The sequence below is a fragment of the Perognathus longimembris genome, chromosome 2, assembly GCF_023159225.1.
Source record: "Perognathus longimembris pacificus isolate PPM17 chromosome 2, ASM2315922v1, whole genome shotgun sequence".
Classification (NCBI taxonomy): Eukaryota; Metazoa; Chordata; class Mammalia; order Rodentia; family Heteromyidae; genus Perognathus; species Perognathus longimembris.
Window position 1 is genome coordinate 126733522 of NC_063162.1, and position 25634 is coordinate 126759155.

The 25634-nt window shown below is 38.6% G+C and overlaps 1 protein-coding gene across 1 annotated transcript; it reads left to right on the forward strand.

The window, feature by feature from the left end:
• Window positions 1–2112: 2112 nt before the first annotated feature.
• On the forward strand, window positions 2113–9677 carry Cav2 (caveolin 2). The gene is made up of 3 exons (XM_048340105.1): window positions 2113–2478; window positions 2798–2985; window positions 8366–9677. Exons 1-3 carry the CDS (start codon window positions 2329–2331, stop codon window positions 8514–8516), a joined length of 489 nt encoding a protein of 162 aa, XP_048196062.1. The 5' UTR covers window positions 2113–2328; the 3' UTR covers window positions 8517–9677.
• The last annotated feature ends 15957 nt before the right edge of the window (window positions 9678–25634 follow it).

The following is a 25634-nucleotide window of genomic DNA, read 5'->3' on the forward strand; positions in this document are numbered from 1 at the left end:
GAGCCACTTCTGGCCATTTTCTATATATGTGGTGCTGGGGAATTGAACCCAGGGCCTCATGTATATGAGACAAGCACTCTTGCGAGTAGGCCATATCCCCAGCCCTGATTTTAAACTCTCCTAGTCACAAATACTAACCTGCCATAAAATCATTATTGCCCACATTTATTAACATACAACCTTAAAATCAGTCTTCTGTCAAAAGCAATAACTGCTTGGAATATGAATGCACCAGAAGATGGATTTATTATGGAACTTTTTACTTTCCCCAGTTTTGCGGCATTTTTTTTCAGGCTCAGAGTATGCTGAGGTCTCAAAGATACTAGAGTATGCTCAGCTATTTAGCTCAAAACTGTCTTTATTTTCCCTTTTCTGGAATATGTTCATAGTAAGGATGGGATGCCTTTGCTGTGGTTCACTCTGGTCTAAGCCCCTTGAGAACAGTAGTTGCTGCAGCCTAAGCATTGGCTAACAGCATAATCATAATCATTGTCTTAGATCTGCTAAAAAAAGATAAAGAAAAATAACAACTTATTTATTAAGACAGCAAAATGGGCAAGATTTCATCAAATTAGCCTCATACTGACCCAATCCATGGAGAAAGAATAGTCCATAATTTGTAATTCCACAGAAAAATGAATAGTCTAATTTTTGTATGTCTATATGTATACTATAAACATGAAATTTAGATGAGCTCCATTTAGCTTGACATCTTTCTTACCATTTACTTTCTATAAATACCTATCATGTTACAAATGCATCTGTAAGGTGAACTGTCCTATTATGGTCATATTAGTTTCACCTTCTAGTTGGCTCTCTATCTTCATGCTCTGAAAAAATAAGTAAACTATTGGTGATAATCCTTTCAAGTGTCCTAATGATCCCATTAGAGATACAAAAAAAAAAAAAAACTATCCAGAAGAGAAAGACTTAGTGGGGAAGAAGGACACTATGGTTTCAGCCAGCAGCAGATAAATAAACTTCAAATTTATTAGAAATGTTGTATTTTGATTCCAACACAATCTTCACCTTCAGTTCTTGTTTTGTTTGTGATGATCTGCCATTCTCAGTCTACTGAATATCTAGGATTACAGGTGTGAGCCACTGGTGCCCAGCTTTGTCATGTTTATCATTCCAAACCTAGTCCTATTCTTTTCAAAGTAGCAAGTGATTCTTCAAATCCAGTTCCTTCACAGGGACACTTGCAACAGGCTCCATTACTGTATTTTAATACCTGTTGCTTGTTTCTACTTTTGGGCTCTGGGCAAGCTGCAGGTAACCTTCAAATTCTAGGGCCATTATATTGCTTTTGTCAAAGTTTCACTAAATCCCTTTTAAGTGAGTTCACCAGGCCAATAACGTTGAAGAACGTGCAAACTCCTCCATTCCAAAGCTTGTCAGACAAAGGCCAGTGGTCTGATTCATCTATGGCCCTGTGGTTTTATGTTTACGAGATTCCAACAAGGTAATTTCTGATGTGTCTGCATCTTAAACATTGCTTAATTCTTTCTATGTACCTGACTCAATGAAAAACTAAGAGTTGTCGTTCAGAAGTGAAGACCAGGCCTCATCTTGGAGTATAAGGGTGCAAACTTCCATAACAGATGTTTCACCTACCCCAACTTACCTACCCCACATGCACACAGCTTGCCCAGTGCATGGTTGAAGAGCTTCTGCGCTGCCGGGGCTTGTGACTCCTAGATGCATGGTGCAGAAGGCACAGTGCTGATTTAGAAGCTTATGTTGAGTTAGAGGCAATTTATGGATTTTGCCTGAATTAACGTTGAATTCTCGCTAGACAATTCTAGGCAAGTGCCACAGCTGGATCAAATCACGTGGGGTCAACAGAAGCAGAGGGTGAAGACAGGCTTTCTGCTGCCATACCTAAACTGAGAACACCTCCTGCCTCCTCGCAGTGTGAGTTCACGGTTGCTGGGCAACTGCCAAGCTGCAGGGGAGGTCCCTAAACATCACGGTCTGGGCGTCCAGCAATGCGGTCCGGGAGGCCCTCTAGACCCTCGGGGGGCACGTTTGCCACCCCCCCCCCCCCGACTGGGCAAGGAAGTGACTCATCGAGTGTTTTCCCTGCGTACTCTAGACCGGACACAGCAGGGGAGGTGTCCTCCCAGCCCCCAGGCCTGGCAGGGTGGGGCTGGGCTCTGGTGGTGGGGCCCGGAGCGAGAACCGGCAGCGGGAAGCGGCCGCCGCCCGCCGCCCGGGCAGCCGCGCGCGGGGCAAGGCGAGGCCTGGCGAGGCGGGGCGGGGCCGGGTTGGACTGGAAGGGGTGGCCGCTCTGACCCGCCGCAGCCACCGCGCACTGACAGCGCGATGGGGCTGGAGACCGAGAAGGCCGATGTGCAGCTCTTTATGGACGACGACGCCTACAGCCGCCACAGCGGCGTCGACTACGCCGATCCCGAGAAGTTTATGGACTCAGGCTACGATCGGGATCCCCACCGGCTCAACTCTCATCTCCAGGTGAAGCGCAAGGCGGGCGGTAACCTGGGCGGGAGATGTCTGCCACTGCTGCGGGGTGCGGACACCCTCTACCCTCCTCTCCACCCACTCCCCACCCTTGGGTAGTCCAGGCCTCCGGACACTGCCCTGGTCACATCAGTACCAGGCTCCCGGCGTAGCTAGGAATTCGTAGCCAACTTCCTGTGCGCCCATAGTGACACTATGAAAAAACTGGAGACACTAGCCACTTGTTTCCCCTGATTGCCTGGATGGGTGGGTGGGTGGGTGGTGATCACTTGGGTGACAGCTGGCTTGGGTCCCTGTGTCTTACCTCCTGCAGCTGGGTTTTGAAGATGTGATCGCAGAGCCAGAAACTACTCACTCCTTTGACAAAGTGTGGGTCTGCAGTCATGCCCTCTTTGAAGTCAGCAAATACGTGCTCTACAAGTTCCTGACCGTGTTCCTGGCCATTCCCTTGGCCTTTGCTGCGGGAATTCTCTTCGCCACCCTCAGCTGTCTGCACATCTGGTGAGAAGGGAGTGGGGGCACCCTGGGTAGACTGGCTTGTCCAGCGTAGACTTTTTTTTCCCCCCCCACCTGCCCTTCCCTTCCTTTCTCCCAGGGAAGACCACGCATCAGGTAAGTCTTGAGAGGCTGTGTGCTTTCTTTACACTACTAGTTTCACTTGAGAGGTGAAACAGATGGAAGAATACATCTGTCTCCTGGGTGTGATTGTTTTTCCCTTCCCTACAGCAGGCTGAGCTGAGTGGAGGGCAGAGGTGGGGACCTGGAAGCTTGCTGTCTGCCACAGGCTGCTCCTTCCAAGGCCCTGTTAAGACTTGTGCCTGTGGTTCTGGGCAGGGCTCTTCTTTCATTGCCTTCTGTTTAGTCACCACCTGTGTTTGGGGTAAAACAAAAGCCATCTCTGAGCAGAATGCCATCAGCCTGGTGAAGCAGCGCTGGGGGAGGGGTGCCTCCAGTTCCACTGCTGGCAAATGTCCAGGATGAGATTTGTGCAGTCAAGGGTGAGGGTGTTCGAAGTGCATGAATGGAAACTCCACGTGCACAATAATGAACTCAGGTGCCATTAAACGAGTTTTTCACCCATGAGTCACAAACAAGAGTTGCATCTAGTTGAAAGGAGAAGAAGCAGAGAAACCCTTTGGACATTGACAGGATGTTTTATTCACACTCAAGATGCATCTTAAGACTTTAGAGGTTGGCATGTTGGTCGGTGCCTGTAAATCCCAATACTTGGGCGTCTGAGGCAAGATTTCAAGTTTCAGGACAACCAGGGTTACATAGTGAAACCCTGTGTGCCCCCTTCCCCCCCAAACAAAACAAAACAAAGTTGGAAACAATGTTAAACACTTTTTAACTTCACTTTTCTTAAGGAAAGCAACTTATTCTGCCATGAAGACTTATTATTATATCAACTAATATACTTACAAAAATATCACTTTAAGACATTAGTGGCAGTACACACCTATAATCCCAGGTAAAGGCAGGAAGATCATGACTAGAAGTCAGATGGAGTAAAATTTAGCCAGACTGTTTCACAAATAAGCCAGATATTCTAGTATATGTCTGTAATCCTAGCTATTTGAGAAGCAGAGGAAGGAGGACTGACGTTTGAGGCCAAGCAGAGCAAATATCAGCTTCAGACTTTATCTGAAGAACAAACTGAAAGCAAAAGCCTGGGAATATACTCAAGTGGTAGAGCATTTGTCTAACCGGAGGTCCTGAATTCAATCCCTGGAAGGGAGGTGGACAGGATATCCACTTTATTCTGACAGGAAAAGTAGTCCTTCATATGACAAAAGCTGTCAAATTGGTGCCTCCGGGTGTTCCAAGGCGAAACGAATGGCCTAGATTCCTCCACATCATTCTGAACCACTTCAGATGATTTGCCACATCTCCAGTACCTGCTCTATATTCAGTTAGAAGTTACCAAGTCATTCTCCATTCCTTACCATGTCTGGCTTAATTCTATAGGTCCAGAAGTTCTGAACGAATATATACGGTTAACTCTAAGGAAGAGGGAGAACAGGGAAGATTTTGTGGAAAATAAGTCTATAAAATGCTTTTAAGGGATAAATAAAAGTCTACTGGATAGAGAATAAACAAAGAATGCAGATTTGGTCAATCATTGAAAGTTATTAAACAGCTGTGTAGAAAGTATGGAAAGAGTGGCAGAGAAACAAAAAATCTGTATCTTGATGTATAAACTCATAAGGGCCAGAGGTGTAGTTATCAAATATGCTGACTACATGCACACACAGTGATGTTTTTATAGGTGCCTAAATTAGCACATAAAGTTGGAGATTCCTAATTAACTACATCCAGTCTTCTGAATCTCTTTGGGAGGTTTTTCACTTTCAAAATGTGAAATGCGACTGAAAAGCAGAGAAGACCATGTTTAGAGTCAACAAAGCTATGCTTTCCTGAAGCTTTTGTGGAAAAGTTGGGAAAAGTAAGTTTTCAATTACAAAATGGTAGGAGGGTATAAGTCCTACAACAGACCAAGCTATGCCTTGCCTTTCTTCACCTGGCTCTCTGGAGAAAAGGAAAGGTTTTGTGTGTAGGCTCCCATTGGTGAGTCATCAGCCCACAGCCTTTTTAGCCACAGAAAATGTATTATTTAACTTTGTCACATAGCACACATGGGACATTAATATTTAACTGTTGTATATTTATCATCAGGAAATTGTGATTGCAAGTTCAGGAATAATTTAAAAAACTAGGGCACTTGGATGTTAGTTTATACCTTTACAAAGTAGACTTATCATTTATATTGGATTACATTCCCCTGGAATATAAAACCGAATCAAAGAGAAATCTTATAGCAGGGCAAGTCTTTTTGAGTAACTTTGTTTCTCTTTAAAAAAAATTGTCCTATATTTCAAAATAACATTTATTGTTTTACCATGAAGCTGATGATAAGTAAAGGTTAAAAAAACATACAAAGTAAGGGAATCTTGAACAAAATCACAGTTTTACCACACATTAGAGTTTAGATAGATAGATGGATAGACAGACAGAAAAAGAGAGAGAGAGAGAGAGAGAGAGAGAGAGAGAGAGAGAGAGAGAGAGAGAGAGAAACTGGTCTTTCTTTAACATGGAATCTGACTATGTTTTCCAGGTTGGCCCTCAACTTCAGGGCTCAAGCAATCCTTATGCCTCAAGCCTCCCAAGTAGCTGGGACTACAAGTGTGAAGTTTTATACATAGCTTGATTTTATACTCTTTAAACAAATAAATGCAACAAAAATAAAAAGCAGAACTTTGGTTTTCCCTAGGACAGAAGTATTGGTCATTAGAGATCACTGTATGCCCCAGTCACATGCAAATAGCCTCCATTTGGCAAATGAGGCCATTGACCATAAGTGAATGATACCCACAAAAATGTGACTAAAACATCTGTCCTTATTTTTACTGGGATTCAATGCAAATAGATGTCTAGCTGATAGGAATGTAGTAGCAATCTCATTTTTAATATAACAAATTACTTGTGAAAATGAAATCTACATAATACAAAGTTAATTTAAAAAAATCTCTGACCTAGGGCTGAATTACCCAATGGACATATATATAATTTTGTACAATATAAATTTTGCATAAGAAGCTATAACCAAATTTTTGATTACTTCAAATTATATGTCATTTTAGAAGATAAACTGTGCAATATTGAAAACATAATTTTAAGTTTAATATTCACAGATTCTCTGAGACAAAATGAAAGAGTACTAATCTAAAGAAAATAAAATTAAAGTGTGTTCATCATAACCTATGAACTACAATCCTCAAATGTGGACAACTGTTTTCTGATTAACTAGTAAGTCAACTCTGACAAGTGCTTAAGTCCCCCTTAGATGGAGATCTAGGGAGTAATCCAGATATAAAACGTCCTTGCCTAGAGAAGAGTGGGAAGTGCATTGTAAGTGAAGTACACTTGGTTAGGAGACTTTCTGAACTAAACTTTAGTCTTGTAATGCATCAATTTGAGGCTATTTTGTTATAACTGTTGTCATTAGTATTCTGACTTCAAATTAGGCCCATTTTATTACTCATTATTTGACAACATCCTGTAGACATTTCAAGGATGAATAATAAGTGTTGGCTCTAATAAATAAGTCTGTAACATTTCCTGTTTTCACTTTAATTCACAGCAATATGTCAAAGGCCACAGGTCAATTGAAACATAAAGTGATAAAAAGTCAAAAGTTGCCATCACCAGCATTATACTCAACTGGTTAGTTCTGAAGCAGACCATAATTACCTATCTTATAAAATTGCTTCAAATATTTAGCACTTGAAAGAAACACAAGATAAATTTAGTCTGTATAGACAGGCAATATACATAATGGGGTGTGCTAAAAATATATCAACCAATCAGACACTTTCTATTCTTTGGGCTAACTACTGCAGACCTTTATTTAAGTTTCATTTTAATCACAAGCCAAAGAAGTCATCCTCACTCCCTGGATCCCATCCAGGTAACAATAAAGATCCCATTGAGACCACCAGCAACGCCTAAGAATTCACAAACCTCCTCTTTGATCAAAGAACTACAACAAGAGAGAACATTCTTCAGAGGATCACATAGAAACTTCAGCCTGGGGAATAAATATGAGACTATGAATCTTTCTTAAGAAAAGACGTACCAAAAAATAATTTGAGGAGAGACTTCTTTTTTTAAGAATTGGAATACCACTTACTCCTTGAACTGTATCACACATTCCTTCTCAGTGTGAATAGTTACTGTAAAACTCAAAGCTTAAGAAACAGCAAGAGGGGTTGGGAATGTGGACTAGTGGTAGAGTGCTTGCCTAGCATGTGTGAAGCCCTGGGTTTGATTCCTCAGCACCACATATACAGGAAAAGCCAGAAGTGGCACTGTGGCTCAAGTGGTAGATTGCCAGCCTTGAGCAAACAGAAGCCAGGGACATTGCTCAGGCCCTGAGTTCATGCCCCAGGATTGGCAAAAAAGGAAAGAAACAGCAAGAAAGCATGACAGAATTGAAACTTCATTTCCACTCATTTATTGAAGATCAGCTTCACAAAAGATTTTCTTAGGGGCTGGGAATATGGCCTAATGGCAAGAGTGCTTCCCTTGTATCCATGAAGCCCTGGGTTCAATTCCTCAGCACCACATATATAGAAAAGGCCAGAAGTGGCACTGTGGCTCAAGTGGCAGAGTGCTAGCCTTGAGTAAAACGAAGCCAGGGCCACTAACTCAGGCCCTGAGTTCAAGCCCCAGGAATAGCAAAAAAATTAAAATGAAGTAAAATAAAATCACTAGAAATCAAAAGATTTTCTTTTCTGGAAGGAAATATAAGCATCTGTTTATGATACTTTTTGGTAAACTAGAAGATAAAGACGTTTGCTTCAATACAAAAGAAGCACAGGAAATCCAAGTTATCCTAGTCCAAAAGGAGGCACATGGAGTGAGGTAACAGGCATGGCAGCTAGGAAGTGGAACATTAGGGGAATATGAACAATTAGGCAGGTATTAATGTCTACTGGTAGAGGTATATAAATAAATATACTATTTAAAATTTTTGCTTTACTGTTTCTGATAATATTTCACCATACAAAGAATATTAATACTTACTTTTTTCTTATTTATTGTCAAAGTGATGTACAGAGAGGTTCCAGTTTCATACGTTAGGCATTGGATACTAATATTTACTATTTGTATCCTTGCTTATCTTTTTTAACCAATGTGTCTTTTGTGTTTCTTGATCTGGCCATTTTCTGTGTGCTGAACTGTTCGATCATTATGATTATAAATGATTATTTAATCATTATATTTAATCATTATTATACCTTTTAGTTTATGTGCAAAAGTCTGGACCTCATTGGGTAACACTAACCATTCTTTTAACATTGTTCATCTTCCATTCCAGGATTTTAATGCCTTTTGTAAAGACATGCCTCATGGTCCTGCCTTCAGTACAGACAATATGGAAGAGTGTGACAGATGTTGTCATTGGCCCATTGTGTGCAAGCGTGGGGAGAATCTTCTCTTCTGTCAGCTTGCAAGTGAGCCATGACTGAATAATTAGACCTCAGATCCAGAGACTGGATGTTGTACCTTTGTTGCTATAAGATTAAAGCACTACTGTTCTGTTATTTCCACAAATGTCCTAATTAAGAAAATTATGATGAGCATCTTCATTTACAAATGTTTCTTGGCAAACCTTTGCAAATAATATTCTCCAGTGAATAGCCAGGATTTTGTATTTAATTTTCTAACCAGAATTATATAGTAGTCTAACAACACTTAATTTTAAAGGCAGACAACTTTGCTTTACTACAAAACTCTACCTGTGAGGCTGGAGCATGGCCTAAGTGGTAGAGCACCTGCCTTAGCAAGAACAAAGACTAGTACAGCAAAAAAGTAAACATTTTAAACTAATGAACTGATAATGATCAGGTGAGCATTCCTTCAAGAATACTGTAATGGTTTTGTGCACAACTGCTTATGACAGAATGGAATTTCTTGCTTTCTTTCACTCTGAGAGTAATACTTCTAAAATTCCTTGTATAGATATGACAGTACAGATACCTAGAGACAAATGATATCAAGATTCTAGATGCTGAAGTATCAAAGCACTCAGTGATGATAGCAACTCGAAAATGTAATAAAAACAAAGAAATGTGAAGACAGATGATGAGAATATACTCTTTTAAGATGTTGTGAGCCTCCAGGCCTATTTAACAAGATATCTCAGTTTATTGTATATTTTGTGTTTAATATAAATGTTTTTCTCATCAAAATTGCTTTGAAGCATTTTTATTATATTTGCAGCTATGTTGAACTAATATATAGAATAATTAAATGTAACTTCCATGGCATAATTCCACTATTAAAGGCAAGGTGGCACTGCCTTGTCTAGGGAAATATTAACATAGCATCTTGTGGAATGAAACGTAAAAGACTGAAAATTCTGAAATGTTTTATGATTGATATTTATTGGCTGTGATAGTAATATAATTCATATCTGGCTGGTATTTTTCTAGGAGATGCTTTCTGTCTTGCAGTTCATAATTGCATCTATTTTCTACTTTCCTAGAAGTATTTCACTTTACTTTCAAATAATATTGGTGCTATTTAATAACATAGTATATGGTAAAGGTTATTCCTGACACTTAAGTACTATTGTGACCACAATTATTCATGTAGAGGCACTAAAAGGATAGTTATCTATTTTGAGGGTCCATGATACTGAGCTATATGCATATATTAAAAACTAACAGCTGTGAAATTTTAAGAAATTCTAGTATGGATTATAACACCATGCAGTTATTCTTCTCGATTTTTGAGCAGTAAAATCTTTCTTTTGTGTTATTGGTTACTGTTGCTGTAAAGAGCTCATCATTCTAAAATGATAGACATATAAAAGAATGCCTACAATTTAAATAGCTACTACAATGTATGTATCTTTAAAGCACTCATCCAGGCATTGGTGAATCTTTCCTGTACTCCTTCCTATTTGGAGGTTGATATCTGAGTATAATGGTTCAAAACTAGCATGAACAGACAAATCCCAAGAGCCTCTTAACTCATATCCAGAGTGGCGGTATGGCTCAAGTGGTAGAAAGCGATCTTCAAGTGGAAAAGAGCCAAGCAACATCTTGTCCAGAGCTCAAGTCCAGTACAGGCACACAAAAAATGCTTACATTTAAAAATTGCCATCAGAATCTGAGTTAATATTTCTTTGAACATCCTTAAAAAACAAATCTTCATTCAATGAAGATTAATGTCATTTTTCAAAATTGCTAGTCCTACTGAGTACAGAAATGATTGAACTGGAATGCTGTTGAGAGCTAAATCAAGAAAACAATTAGGGGCTGGGGATATAGCCTAGCGGCAAGAGTGCCTGCCTCGGATACACGAGGCCCTAGGTTCGATTCCCCAGCACCACATATACAGAAAATGGCCAGAAGCGGCACTGTGGCTCAAGTGGCAGAGTGCTAGCCTTGAGCAGGAAGAAGCCAGGGACAGTGCTCAGGCCCTGAGTCCAAGGCCCAGGACTGGCAAAAAAAAAAAAAAAAAAAAAAAAAAAAAAAAAAAAGAAAACAATTAAATTCAGAAAGTCACATCCTTTTGAATAGTCATTAAAAATATTTCAAAACTGCAGCATCCTTTGAAAACACATGATCATTGCCGTAAATCATTACCATTCATTTGGCTATATAGGTTTTATTGTGTTAGTTTACAAGGCCATTAGTCTCATGACTTTATAGCTATGTTTTTATGACTTCAGAGTTATATATTTAAAGTGTTTGGATATGATTATTAACTATTTGATTAATAGTATTTGATTTCAAAGGTCTATTTTAATAAACCATAAGCTTTGACCTTTTCAAATTGATAATATAAGTTTTAAAGACTATATACACACAAACACACAGATTTATGTAATAAAACCTTTAACTTCTAAAATGTATGATTTCCTTTTTTTCTGAGTAATATTGATTACTTTCAAAATGAATTTTTATTGATATTTTCATGAATTAATCTAATTTTAAAGATCAATGTTTGTATTTAGTGAGTAGTCTTATATGCAAATAAGCTGTTTCTTTTATTTGAGCAAGAGGTGGTAGGAGGCAAAAAGATTCATGATTTTTAGAATAAACATTCTAAAATTTCATAAATGTGTTGGTTGCTTTTGTTATTTTATTTGTCCTATCTATTGTTTCATATGGGGAATTCTGTCTTTAAGTGTTGGGGTCAGCTGTGCCTTCAAGAGGCCACAGCTGACCTTGGCCTGTCCCTCCCCTTCCTGCCTTTAACAGGAAGAGAAGCCCCTGTTCCTGGGGCGAGCACGTGTGCAATGGTGGAGGGGTACCCCAGGGGCCCATCCTTGAGGGGCTGGGCCTCCGCCCACAAGGGAGGTCCCCTGACATCACTTGATGGACAGTTCTCGTGGCCAATTTGTTGTCCCTTTCCTTGTGCCCACCTTTGGGGTATATCTTGGTGGCTCCTCATCTGAATAAATGAGAACCATCCCAGAGACGATCTCCGGGACCTCACGCCCTCGTGTCTTCCTTGGGCTGGCGAGTATGGAGGTCTCGCGACCACACGCGATCGGCTCCCCGCTCCCGCCTCTGATCCCTACCGGCCAGGGGGTACATGAGAGAGTGAGTATGGATGACCCACAGAGGAGATAGATAAGCCCAGGACCCCTCCCCACCCTCGTGGGGAGGGATAGAGCGAAGCCAGGCATTTAAAGTGCAACATTTAAGGAGTTGTCAATTAACAAATTCGTTTATGAATACAGTGTCACCCTTTGATCAATGTCACCCCTTTCTAATGTTTGCTATTTTATGAATTATCACAGTGATCAGTAAAAATCTTTTAAAATAAATTTGAACTGATTAAAAACCCAAATAATAAACAGGCTATTATTTATTCAGCAATATATTTGTAAGTAAAGATAAAAATCAAATCAATCACTTAATTTTTTGTTTCTAGCACTTTAAAAAGTTCCACATAAAATTTTCTACCACTTGATGAATAGTACGAAGTAGCTTGTTCCAAAAATCACCCATGCTTCAACTTCTTTGGGGTTTCATCTTGCTAATACTAAGTAAACTGAAATGTCTGTTTCTAATATTCAAAATGAAAGAAATAACCATATAAATCACATGTACTTCGATATTTGAACATTAAAGCAAAACTAAAGTCTGACATTATTTTTGGAATATGAAGAGTAGTTGCTGATATTGGCCTAGATCTTCCTGTGGACAATTAATCTGGAAAAATGAGCAACCTGTAATAAAAAAAAGCAGGTGTTTGGATTTTTTTAAAATCTTCTTTATAGCTTCAAAGAGCATTCAAAGTCTCTTTTACATAGTCATCCACATCCCTTAATTTCCTTGTCTTTCTTGGAAAGCTGTCAGATGGTAGAGAGAAGAGACTTCCCTGGCAGCCAGGAAGCCACATTCCAACTTCAGTTCCGTGATTACTGGAGTTTTTCTTCTCTTGCAAATGGTTTAAGCTCTGGGTCTCCAGTTTCTTATATCCACTGAATGCTTTGGACTAAAAGATATCTCAATACCTTCCCACTTCATTGTTTTCTATCACTTCAGTGGGGTAAAGTTCTTGTGTTGTCTTTTGACCAATCTAGCTGTTTGTTTTTTGAAAATGGAACTGGAACTTTTTAAATATCAGTGAACTTCCTGTCTTGACAGGGTTGACAGACTAAGAATGTGCTAAATGTGTACGTTTTACTCTTCTAGATTGTTATAATGTGTATGTATATTATATGTAACTCTTCATAATAGGAATTCCTAAGTTTTTATCAGTTCTACTATTTCTCTAAAACTAATGTTACTCTATGCTTTAAGTTGATTAGGATTAATTTATCTATGAAGATTTTCTGCCACAAAACATAATAACTAGTATACCACTGTTATGGCTTAGATTTGGAGGGAGTTGTTGTAGAGGGTTCACAATCAAACCTAAGGCCTTATACATACCAGTAAATGCTCTACTGCTAAGCTACATGAAGCCCCATCTTGTAATTTGGATTTTAAGTATCCCCTAAAGGTCTTGTGGTACTACTGGGAGATGATAGAAACTTTAGCAGTTGGGACCTAGTTGGAGAAGGTCAAATCAGTAGGGATGTGGCTGTCAAGGAAATACTGAAACCCCAGGCCTCTTCTTTCCCTCTTCTTTCTCTATTTGTGAGCAGTTTCATTTGCTATATGCATCCATCATGGTGCTCCGCCTCATCACAGGCCAAAAGCAACAGAGTCAAGTGGTCATGGACAGAAACCTCTGAAACTCTGAGCTGAAATTAACCTTTCCGGCTTGAAGTTGAGTGTCTCAGGCATTTTGTTACAGCATGAAAAAGGTGACTAAGCAATGCCCCCTTCCTCCCCATCATTAGCTCCAGCTTCTCTAAGGAGGCAAAGCCTCCTTACTGGCCTCATTCCTTGCCTTCAGCATGATCTTTAGTTTTCTTTTTGAAGAAAATGAACAAGCATCTAAATTCTATCAGACCATTGTCACATGCAGTAATTCTCTGTGGCCTCACTAAAAATCCCATTTCCCCCACAAGTAACTACGCTCCCTTTTCCCTTGTCAGAAAACCTTCCCCTCAGATCTCCTATTCTTATTTTCCAAACTCCTCAACATTGTGTCTTTATGTGAAATTGTATGCTAGCCTCTATGAATTAGTTATCATTCTATAAAACTAACCCTATTAACTAAATTCCATTAGACTGCTAGTTATGTTTTGAACTCCCAAAGCATGTCTCTATCTTTGCTTCCCAGAAATCCTGCAGTGGTGACCAATATATATTCAACTCAGTCAATATGAAAATATTGTAAGCTAAATTACTACGTGAATAAGGAACTGAAGAAAACTTGGTATGATTACAAAACTCAGAGTAAGAATCAGGCTCTGATTTTCATTTTTCTTTAGCAAAAGGAATGTTAAATATACTCGACTCTGTGATTTTCTTTTTCACTATTTTCTCACACATAAATTACTGAGTCAGGAAAACTAAAAGTTTTTTTTTTTAACATATCAAGTATATCCCATATTTTGGGTGTAATGTCTATCTTCAACTTCATTCTCTTACCTGAAACTTAATTTCAAATCAGTGAGAATATAAAACCTTAGCATTTTGAGAGTTGCTTTGGTCTCTGTTCAGAGGTGGAATTTTTATCTTCCAAGAGGAAATGTGAGTTACTTCAGTGCCTATGGACATAAAGTTCTACCTGTGTTACAAAGGAGAAGAGAGGTTTGAAATGCACTTAAATAACTAGTTTTTATACATTTACTTAAAGGTGACCAGCAATTATCATGAATACCAATTACAATCTCAAACCGTTAGGAGTTCAATATTTTATTTGATAAATATTCATAGGTTCTTTTAATTTACAAAAAGTAAAATCCACGGCTGGGGATATGGCCTAGTGGCAAGAGAGCTTGCCTCGTATACATGAGGCCCTGGGTTCGATTCCCCAGCAACACATATACAGAAAACGGCCAGAAGTGGCGCTGTGGCTCAAGTGGCAGAGTGCTAGCCTTGAGCAAAAGGAAGCCAGGGACAGTGCTCAGGCCCTGAGTCCAAGGCCCAGGACTGGCAAAAAAAAAAAAAAAAAAAGAAAAGAAAAGAAAAATCCATTGTCATCTACTTGCCTGAGCATTTCCAAGTTATAAAAGTTAATTTTATGGAAAATTCCAAGCTTCCATGCAAATTTTCTCTAAACCACAACAAGGAGAAGAAGATGCTTTTTTTTTTTTTTTTTTTTTTTTTTTTTTTACCATTTTCATAGATTCAATGGTCCAGAAATGCTAAAGCCTTCAAAAGACAGTATAACTTTAAGTCATTAGTCCAACTATTGAGTCTTTGGTTCAACTATACAGGTTTGCGTTTCATGGCATGTCAATTTCCCTAGGGAAACTATTATGTATGAAATAGCTCAAAGTTGCAAATAACACTTGTGAATGATGTGACAACTTAAGGCCTATGTACTACACTTAAAGACTGCCTTGAATCTGAAATTGAAACCAATGTATTTCAACTTAGTGTGTTAAGTTTCTAATTAAACTAAAATCACTTTATGTAATATTATAATCAGTTCAAACCCTAACTGAAAACATAAAACACAAATGATTTCTACATAGAATAAATTGAACTGTAAAGGTAATTTATGTGTAATTCTGAATATCCAGAAAAAGTCTTTTATTTAAAGGAAGGAAGGAAGAAAGGAAGGAAGGAAGGAAGGAAGGAAGGAAGGAAGGAAGGAAGGAAGGAAGGAAGGTAGGAAGGAAGGAAGGGAGATTCTCATTTGAAAAAATACTTATACATTTTTCTACCCTTTTTCCCCCACTTGGAAATCTATAATATTGAAACATTGTTTCAATAAACTTTTACATTTTACAAAATGTAACCAAACATTGTTTCAGTTGAAATTCAGCACACAAAAAACAATAAAGAAGTCATATAATAAGGGCTCAATTTTATTAGCTTGTAACTTTACCATTGTAGAAAGGTTGCATAAGATAGCAAAAATTTATAGAATTTTTACAGTTACATACTACTTTTTTTTGGCCAGTCCTGGGGCTTGGACTCAGGGCCTGAGCACTGTCCCTGGCTTCTTTTTGCTCAAGGCTAGCACTCTGCCACTTGAGCCACAGCGCCACTTCTGGCCGTTTTCTGTATATGTGGTGCTGGGGAATTGAACCCAGGGCCTCATGTATACGAGGCAAGCACTCTTGCCACTAGGCCATATCCCCAGCCCCTACATACTACTTTTAAGAAAATAAAAAGTAGGTGGAATTTCAATGAAATCTTAACCACTGCTAATGTGTTGAGTCACAAATTGATTTGTTGTATTTCCTCCTTCACATATATAGATAGGTACATGCAGGCCAGCTGATAAACAAGGGGCACAGAACATATATAGATGTATGCTGAGTCTTTGACCTACATTTTTTAAGTATGAAATAGTTTTGAGTCCTGTTAACTGCTTATTCCAATGTCTTCTGTCTGTTTGCTCTCAAATAGCAAAATGAACAAATAAAGATTCCCTTTGTTTCTAATTCAGTTTTCAGTTTTGTACCACTCTCCAGCTTTTTTTTTTTTTTTTTTTTTTGGCCAGTCCTGAACCTTGGACTCAGGGCCTGAGCACTGTCCCTGGCTTCTTTTTGCTCATACTTTAAAAGTGCGAAATACATAGGGTTACACTCAATTGCTTAGCAGTCATCTTTTACTTTATTGTGAATGGATATCCTACATGGAATTTTGAATATCTCATAAGAGTTGTATGTATGGGGTTCCTTGACTACCATGTGAATCACCAGACACAAATTAAAAGAGATACCACAAAGGAAAAAGCTGGCAGAGAAAAGAGAAAAATGGATGACTCCAATGGTATGACCTCTGTCCTTCATAGTTTTGCTTTCTGCACAGACACTCCTATGTGAAATTCCTACAGCAAGAGTCAATGGAAATGAACAAGGATGGAGAGAGTTAAAGTAAGCCAAAAACTTCTTTTTCTCCACAAAGCACAATTGCTTTTGTCTTACTGAATGACAAAACTGCTCTGGAAGTGGGCACCAAGTCTCTGCAGGAACAATGTACCCTAAAGAGAGTGTAGTAAGCAAACCTGAAAATAAACCCCAAACTGTAACTGTGGCCACTTATGTCTTTTTCACCTTTTCCACCTCTGCTACTGATGGCTGCTGTGGGTCTTTGGCAAAGAAAGGAGACCACAGAGCAGTCAGAGAAATCAGAGGACACCACTTCAACAACTGGCCAAAAATAGGACAGGGATACCTATCGGCCTGCACTTGGACGTGTTAGGTCATTCCGATTGTCCGCATGGCTGGAGAAGTCATTTTGCCATTATAGGAAAAGGTAAGGGTGGGGAGTTGATGAGAGAAAGGAAGAGACATGACTCAGAGTGGGAAACAGCACGTAGCCAAGGGCAAATATTTCTCTCATATATAAATGAATCAGGAAGAGATGAGAGCAACAGGTCATCTCTGGTGCATTCTTTTCTTTCCCTGCCTCCCAGCTACTTGTCACTGAGCACCAACCAGCAACAAAAGGGGAGAGAAGGGCAGTGAGCAGGCCCTGCTTCTCTAACTGAATAGCACGTCAGTTCTAGCCAGCTGCTGCCTCGGCTAACTGGGACAGTAAAACAAGGAGTCAATTTGCAGAGATGAACACAACATTTCTCAGGGAGGCAAGTGGTAAAGATTAGCATACTTATTTCACTGAAGACAAAACTGGGTTGAATCCTTTATGAGTCGTAGCTGGGAGAATTCTGCTCTCAGTAAAAACAACAATCAAAGCATCTACACGTTGTACCGAGTGAGCACTAAATCTGAACAGCAACTCTGTGGTGTGACATCTACATTCTCCATTTTTCAGATGGTGAAACTGACACCCTAGAATTGAGAAATTGCCTCAATCATGCTAGAAGATGGGATTTGAGCCAAGAAATTCTGACATGAAAATCAACACTCTTAATCACCATGGAGATGCTGTCTATTTCCCTTCGGATGTTGCGTGACTGTTCTAATGGCTTTTCCTTCCTTTCAGTCAATATTGTCATTTCCATCATCATTCAATCATGTCATTAAAACAAGAAGTATCTTGTTTTAATTCTCTCCTTGATGGAGTTCCTACATAACCTCAGAGCTAAGACCCAGTAAGAAGCATGTTCTGCCTCAGTTCTTGTGGCTGGCCCACAACTTGTAGGTGAGCATTCAACCCAGCTAGGCTCTTTCCTCTGAAGAAGAAATCATCTTGGCTGTTCTCCAGTCTGTAATTCCTGCTTGCACATTCCAAGAGGCTTTCAGTTTATAGAAATGAGAAGAACTGCCAGTTCCCTGCAAGAAACTTGGCCAACTTAACCTGTAGGGTTCCCCTTAAAATGATGCCTCCTTTAATTTGCTTACAAATATGGCTTTAATTTTTTGTTACTTCCTCTGGTTGAGTTGGGATTCCCTCAAAGTTATCCAGGCTACCATTTCCTATTCTTCCTATATTGTAAAACCTCATTTTTGTGTATTCAGTGGGTTGTCATTTTTTTTTTTGCTTTGTACATATGGAATTTGCTGGGATAACTTCTGCTTTTTAGAATATCTTGACGTTTAATGATTTCCCTAACTTGTTCCTTCTGAAGGATAACAAATATATGAATTATCTGAGGATCTTGCTAAAACACTACTTCAGATTTAGTAAATCCATGGTTGGTCCTGAGATTCTGTATTTTGGTCAAGTTCCCAAGTGATGCCCAGGTCGCAAGTCCCTGGCCCAGGGCAGAGTAGTAGAATGCTAAAAAGTAGCTTACATAAGGAGACATAGAGGAGAGATGAATGACATGGTTGCAGGCAAAGATGATACATGATACAAACAGATCATTTGATTTGTTCCATGAAAATGTCCAAAAGCTATAATCCTCTGTTTCTCCTTTAAATCACATTCACATTTCTTCTGAAGTAAACAGAGTTGATCAAGGCAGCAGAAAAAATGAAATTCCACCCTTAGTATGTACAAAAACTAATGTTGTAATAGTACATTGAGTCTGAAATTAGCAAAAAAAAATTAAACTTACCATATAATTGTAAAAATCTGTTTGCTATAAAGATCAAACCCCTTCATGGTCAATATGAAATTATGTATACCTATGTATGCATGTACTCATATACTTTATACACACTCACATACACACACATATATACATAACTTTAAAAGTATATAAAATATATTTTTAATTGTTATTATAAACACAATATGCAAAGGAGTTGTAGTTTTATAAGTCAGGTAATGAGTACACTTCTTTTCGACCAATGTCACCCTTTTCCTTGCTCTCTCCCAAGTTTTCCCTCCCATCCCCACCCACAAGTTGTGTTATTCATTTACAATATATACTTTTAAATAATGAAATACTTTGTGATTAAACATCATTGCCCTGAAGGAAGTGACATAGAGATTAATTTTCCCCAGGTAAAAGCAACTTCTGGCAAATAGTTTATTTACTAGGGAAAGGACCAAAAGGAAAGAGAGTTTCCTTTGTTAAATAATAGAACTCTAACTTAAAGCCAGATGGGTTACAAAACAAAGAACTTCTATAGAGGACTCCTCCCAAATATTTACATTAGCCTTGGAAAAATATGAAAGTTTGGTACCTCCCATAATGAGGTGATGGTAGTTAAGAGCTAATATCACTTTTACTCCTTATCATTTCATTTTTGTCATAATTGAATTTTTGACTAAATTCTTTACTTTTCAAAAGTGTGTGCTTCTCTAGAAGACTATTAAAAATCTCTGCTAGCATATGAAAAGGATATGAACCTTAGTTATCAATTATTTCATATATTACTTTACATTTTGTTATACTATTGGGTTTGAGAGAGAGAGCTGTATGTAGGATAATATTCATGGTATGTCATTTTTCCAAAGGCTAGTCATAGTTTGTTTTGCTTGACACAAGGAAGTGTAGTCTTTGTCGCACATCTAAATATGCTATGTCTTTCAACTGGTTATAACATAGTAACTTGCTTTACCATGTGACATCAATTTTTCTGAAGTTTTCTATACCCATTATTTATTTATAGTAAACATTACCAATCTTAAGCTAAGCAGAACTACAAACTATGTTTGCTTTTACTATTGCTATAAATATGCTCAGAGAGAATGAGTCAAGTATGTATACACTTGTAATTTCATACCTTTGGAATTGATCTTTGATTATAATAGTATTTGGCTCAAAGTTTGGGCCAAGACCTCATGTCTTAAAAGGTAGTAGGACAGTTCCTTTGGTAAGACTATAGTAATAGGTCTACAATAATGCAGTTATGAAAATAGTTGGAGTAATAAGACACTCAACTCCATTAAAGTTCATTTGATTTCTTTCATAATAAAAAAAAGAAAATCCATTGAATTTGGAGTAGTACCTGGATTTTAAGCTCAAGTAAAAGAATTCAGTGATATTTGGATTACTTATGAAGTTAGCATTGACTCCATATTTAGATTTGCATTTATTTATGCTGATAATTCAGATTGCCTTTATTTCATTTGAAATAGAATTTGTGTGACAACAGACATCAGGTAAAAAAAATGCAGATAAAGGAATAAATAAGACTATAATCTAGAGATGTCTACCTGTGGGAACAGAATTTTGCTACACTTTTGAAGCCAATCACAAAGGAGACTAGCTCAAGAAGTTTCTGCCACTGGAAATGTGTTTCTCAACACCAGTTTCAGGAATTGTCCCAGGATGAAGGAGTGGGATTACTGCCACACTTTTGGTACAGATGTGGTCCTCAGCAGGCTCAGTGCTCCCTCATCTCTGCTTCGAAAGGCAGAGAAAAGAAAAACAAACCTGTAAATGACCTTTGTCAGAAAAATATCAAAACACACAAAATAGAAGAAGGTTAACTTCCAGCTAACCAAAATCAAATCATGCCCTCAAGTTTCACCAGCTGAAGTTCTGAGGAAAAGTGATAGCTACAGTTTTTAAGAGGAGATAAGGGGTCAACTATTTTGCAAAGCACCATCTGCTTTTTGACAAGACTATGGATGGTGACCTCTCTTGAATTCCCTGTCTGGGGCCCTATATCAATTATTATATTTGGAAATCTTCAAATAAAAGTTTATATTTAAATTGAGATTAAAGATTGTGCATGCTTTGGAGAGGGTGGCTGTGTAGTACAAAAGTCCCATCCTTCGATATCTACAAAACCTAATGTTACCATGATATACTTCTTTTCTAGAACTAGCTAAAAACAGGAAACTCATCATATGATTATACATAAGTTAATATTTCTATGAACATCAGAACAGTTAATGATTAATGATAAATTATATACACATGTACACACAAGTGTGTATACATACACATGTTGTATACATATATAGGTATGAGTGTATATAAATATATGTATATATGTGCTGTTTAAAGCATATACTGATGAGTGTAAAATATTTTATAATTAAGTATTGTTATCCTAAAGGAAGTGGTATAGAAATAAGTTTTCCCCAGGTAAAAGCAACTTCTGGTAAACAGTTTAGTTACTAGGGAAAAAACCAAAAGGAAAGAGAATTTCCTTTGTTGAATAATAGAGCTCTGACTTAAAGCCAAATGGGTTTAATGAAAAGGTCTTTAATGCATTGTATAAATCTTTCTGTGAATGAAATAAAGATAGCAAAATGATTATAATATACAAACATATACAATGTGCAATATACAAATGATATACAATATACACAATGATATAGAATAAAAAATTAAAACTTGAAAAATAAACACTGTATGTTGGTTCTTGCCTATAATTCCAACACTGGAAAGTCTGAAGCTAGAGGATTATTAATTAAAGATTAACTTCAACTATTCTAAAACATAACGGCCCTGGTTCAAAATTAGTAACCACCAGACGACAAAAATAACATAATCTGTGAAAATCAAAGACAAAATAAAATCACTAATGATCACACTGTTTAACATATATTCAACCTCTTCACATTTCCCTTCATTCACACCTTTGGCATGGTCTCATAATTGGTAGCACCCACTTGGCCCGGCCATTGAGTTTGGACTAAGCCATTTCACTTGTATGGTGACACATGCCACATGGCCCAGCTAAATAATTTACTTTCTAACTAGGTACTGTGCATTGGTGACTCATACTTGTAATGAGAGGTCCTCAGAACACAGATAGTGAGAAGATCTCTGCTCAAGGCCAGCCTGATGCATTAACTTGCAAAATGAGCAACAACCTACCTCAACCAATGGCTAGGCATGATGGCATGCATCTGTCATTTCAGGTACTCTGAGGGAAGCATAAATTGAAGGATAACATTCAAGGCTTTAGTTATTTTGTTCAAGTGGTAGAGCACCTTCCTGGCAAGTGAAAAGTCCTGAGTTCAATACCCACTACCACTGAAAACAAAGCAACAACAAAAATATTTCACTTTCTGCACAGGCTTTGCTACTCAAATACTTTCTCAAGGAAGTTATTTTAATAATAATAGACAAACCAATCAATTTGGGTTGTAATTGAGCAATAAAATATTTGATTAGAAATCTATAATCCAAAGTAATATAAATTAAAGATATTATTTCATTATTATCATTTTGAGTCAATTAGAGAGTGAGACTATCGATGAAATGTAAATCTTAGCAGAAGAGTTACATTACCTTTGGAATCTGAGTTTGGGGGTTTAGTATCATTCAGAAATTATAAAAAGATTTTGAGAGAGAGAGAGAGAGAGGTTACTTGCAAAATCTGAACAGAGTTTGGCTGAGGGAAAAGAAGAACACTAGAGTAGGATGACACTTAGGAAGTGTTTAATGATGCTTCTTCTAGTTGTCCCTAGAGTAGTACCTAGCTTCACTCAGGCTCATGTAATAAGGGCAAGATTGTTAAAGCAGAAAAGCAGAAGGGAGACTCTTCATTTCCAAAGTCTGATTCTGGTGCATTCAGGGAGTAATAACTGGAATAGCATGCAAGTAAGACTGTCTGTTAAAGAGAAATAAATGTAGGATGGAATGTAAAGTAATATTTTGTGTATGTGTATTCATAAGCTAAGCCTGGGCCCAGATAATTTTGGAGTCTCAGAGAACCAGGATACTGGTGGCTCCTGGCAATGGCCAACCTAGGAAGCAGCACTCTGAAGTTTTTCTGAACCATGGTAAGGTTTAGGGAGCTACCTCTGCTCTCTACATCACACTCCACTGAGGACATGTCTCAGGCCTATTAACCAGATTCATCAGATTTCCTCAGAACCCCCATTAAAGGGACAAGAGCAGCCAGAAAGTGTCATTAGCTTTCTCCTTAGATGTCTAATCCTAAACTAGAGTAAGGTGAAGCTAGCTGAGAATATGAAAAGGACTCAGCTGACAATGCTTGAAAGTGGAAGCAATCTGGGAGAAAGGACATAGAGATGGGAGAATACAAGAATCAACCGAGTCCCTATTTTGCCATGAGCACACCCAGACTACCCTTAAGAATTCCATGTCCTAGGAGTTAACTAACATTACAGTTATGTATCAACCTTAGGAGTTTTCACCATCCAACAAAACTTCTTAGGGACAAATTTTTTTTTTACCATCACTGTACTTCTAAGATGATTCATTTATATGGTCTGTGCTCAATCTAAAAAAATAGAGAACAGGAGTTGCCATCTACCCATTTCTTAGGAAACTATTTGGAGAAACACATTAACTTGCCTCCAAGCTAAATCTTATCTATGGGGATATCTAAAAACAAAACAGAACCCAACTATTTCCCTCATCTATTTATTTCAAATCTTGTACCTATGTTAACAAACAGAAGAAACTCTTCATCTTTATTCCCATGAAGTCAGAGCTGCTTTGTTCTAGTCAGCTCTTAAACAGAGAGTAAGATTTGTTTTTGGTGCCAGTTTCTTGTTGAGGCAAGTTACTTGAAGTTTGTGGTTTTTCCACTCACTAGGAATTCATTTTGGCATTGACAACGCTTCACTGATCATTATGATTCTGGGTGCTGCTGTTGATTTCACTTGGTAAGGTGGCCTCCCCTGAGAGGTTGCTTTCCCTCTGCTGAGGACTCGTTAAGCATTCACTCTGGGCCTCTCCACAAAGTCCTTTCTTGGCTGGAATGCAACAGGAGCTCTCCCTGTTCCTGTTGACTTTTTCACAGTCAAGATTACTCATCACAGCTGAACACTGAGTAACAATAGATGGGAAATGGTTTCCACTTTTTTCCACAGACCAAAGCCCCCATTGCTTTGCAGCAAAACTTTCTGAAGGAAAACTTACATGAACAATGTACATAGAACCAGATGCCATCCTTTCCTAGCCTATTGTATTTCTTCACACACAACTGTCCCAAGAATTTGTAGAGGCAATTTAGCAGAAACAAAAGCAATTAATAAATTCATACAACAAAGATTATACTGTAACACTGTCCCCTACCATTCCCATTTGAAACTGAAGCTGTTCTGTTAAAAAAAATTTCTTCTAATCACCCTGATTTGATCAGTGAATGCATATTAAAATAGCACACCATACTCAATGAATATGTAGTTATTACATGTTAGTCAATAATAACCCCAAAATTGATTGCCTGTGTGTGTATGTGTGTGAGTGTGTGGATAGTAAAAACAGGGCTTGAATTCAGAGCTTTGCACTCTTGGCTTTTTCATTGAAGACTGGCTCTCCACCACTTTAAGCCACAACTCCACTTCCAGCTTTTGTCTAGCTAATTGGAGGTAAGAGAGTCTAATGGACTTTCCTGCCAGATTTGCTTCGAATCACGGTTCTCCAATCTCATGTTCTTTCTTGGTCAAGTCTTTTGGGTTCTGTTCTCTGATTCCACCTCTTATCTTTTATCAATCTGTCTATTCAGCTAGCACTTAAAATTTAATCTGTGCCCCTTACAGTGTGGCCTCAGACTTTTTATTTTGAGACATTATATATGAACCCATACTAACCCATCTGGATCTATACTGGACAGTGGATTAGGAAGGTGAATGTCCTGACTGCTTGTAGGAAAAGAAAAGAAAATGACTGATTACATTTCAATTTTTCTTGTGCTGCTTTGTAATAAGAGGAAAAGAAAGATCCCTACCCCCAGAAACACGTGGATATTTTCATTGACACTATTTAAAAACCCTACTCAATTTGTAGAAAACTCAGGTATCATCCCAGAGCCAAATGCACTTAAATTCTCTAAGTTCTAACTGAATTTTTCTACAAACTGAACTATTCACTGTGTTTTCAAATTTGGCATAACCTATTAGTATAAATTTATTTTGTTCCAGAAAAGATCAATTGTAGTAAATAAAATTCAAGCAAACTTTTTGTTCTTAACATTTTGATTATCTTTGAAATACTTCTATGAAAGAGTTTCGGTTCAATGTTAATTTATTGTAAAATGCATCTTGATCAGTGTTACCACTTCTGTCTTTCTCCCCATATCTATCCCGGCCCCTTCCCCCAGTCCCTCAAGTTTTAGTCCCATTTTCACGAATGTACCTTTAACATGATCACTGTATTTGCCCTCCACGCTTCTGCCTCCCCTCTCCCTAATTCCTCCCCCCACCCCCCAGTTTAGTTTTTATTTCAAAGCTTTCCGAGGGTATCTCAGGGATGGTGGGAAACATCGACTTCTTCATGCCTTGACTCCAAGTTTCCATCCACACCTACTGAATGAATGTAAACGCGTGTCATCCAAATCCACACGCAGGCACCCACACAGATTCCTTCTTTGAGTGTGGATGTAAAATGTACTTCACAGTTCTGGGATTTCTCTCTCGTGTGATTTAGACAGCAATGGAATATAGGCTCTGAGGGAAGAAACACGATTTAGGACAAGGAAGGATTGTTTTAGTCGTCCCTGATGCCCAAAGTGGGCATCCCTGCGCCTGGATGGGAGCGCTCCCTCCACCCCTGCTGAGATGATGCACGGGGAAAACATTCGCTCTCTCTGGGACGCCTCTCCTTGGTGTAAGGCTGGGAAAATGTTGCCCTGGGACTAAAATATCTGCCCAAACAGCCGAGCACTGATGAACGCTTTCTCACTGGCTCCCTGCGGGAGCTCCCCGCCCTCTGCTGCCCAAACCTTGGGGATGTGCCTAGACTCGGCGCAGCTCACAACCCAGCCAACTGCGCTCTGAACAAACCCCTGGCGAGCGGCCAGGAGGCTCCCTCCT

What these genes read in the sequence shown, in the direction of transcription:
- Cav2 (XM_048340105.1), top strand. Translation starts at nt 2,329, where the DNA reads ATGGGGCTGGAGACCGAGAAGGCCGATGTGCAGCTCTTTATGGACGAC. An exon ending in GGCTCAACTCTCATCTCCAG is followed by an intron (nt 2,479 to 2,797) that starts GTGAAGCGCAAG and finishes TACCTCCTGCAG; the next exon opens with CTGGGTTTTGAAGATGTGAT. An exon ending in CTCAGCTGTCTGCACATCTG is followed by an intron (nt 2,986 to 8,365) that starts GTGAGAAGGGAG and finishes CTTCCATTCCAG; the next exon opens with GATTTTAATGCCTTTTGTAA.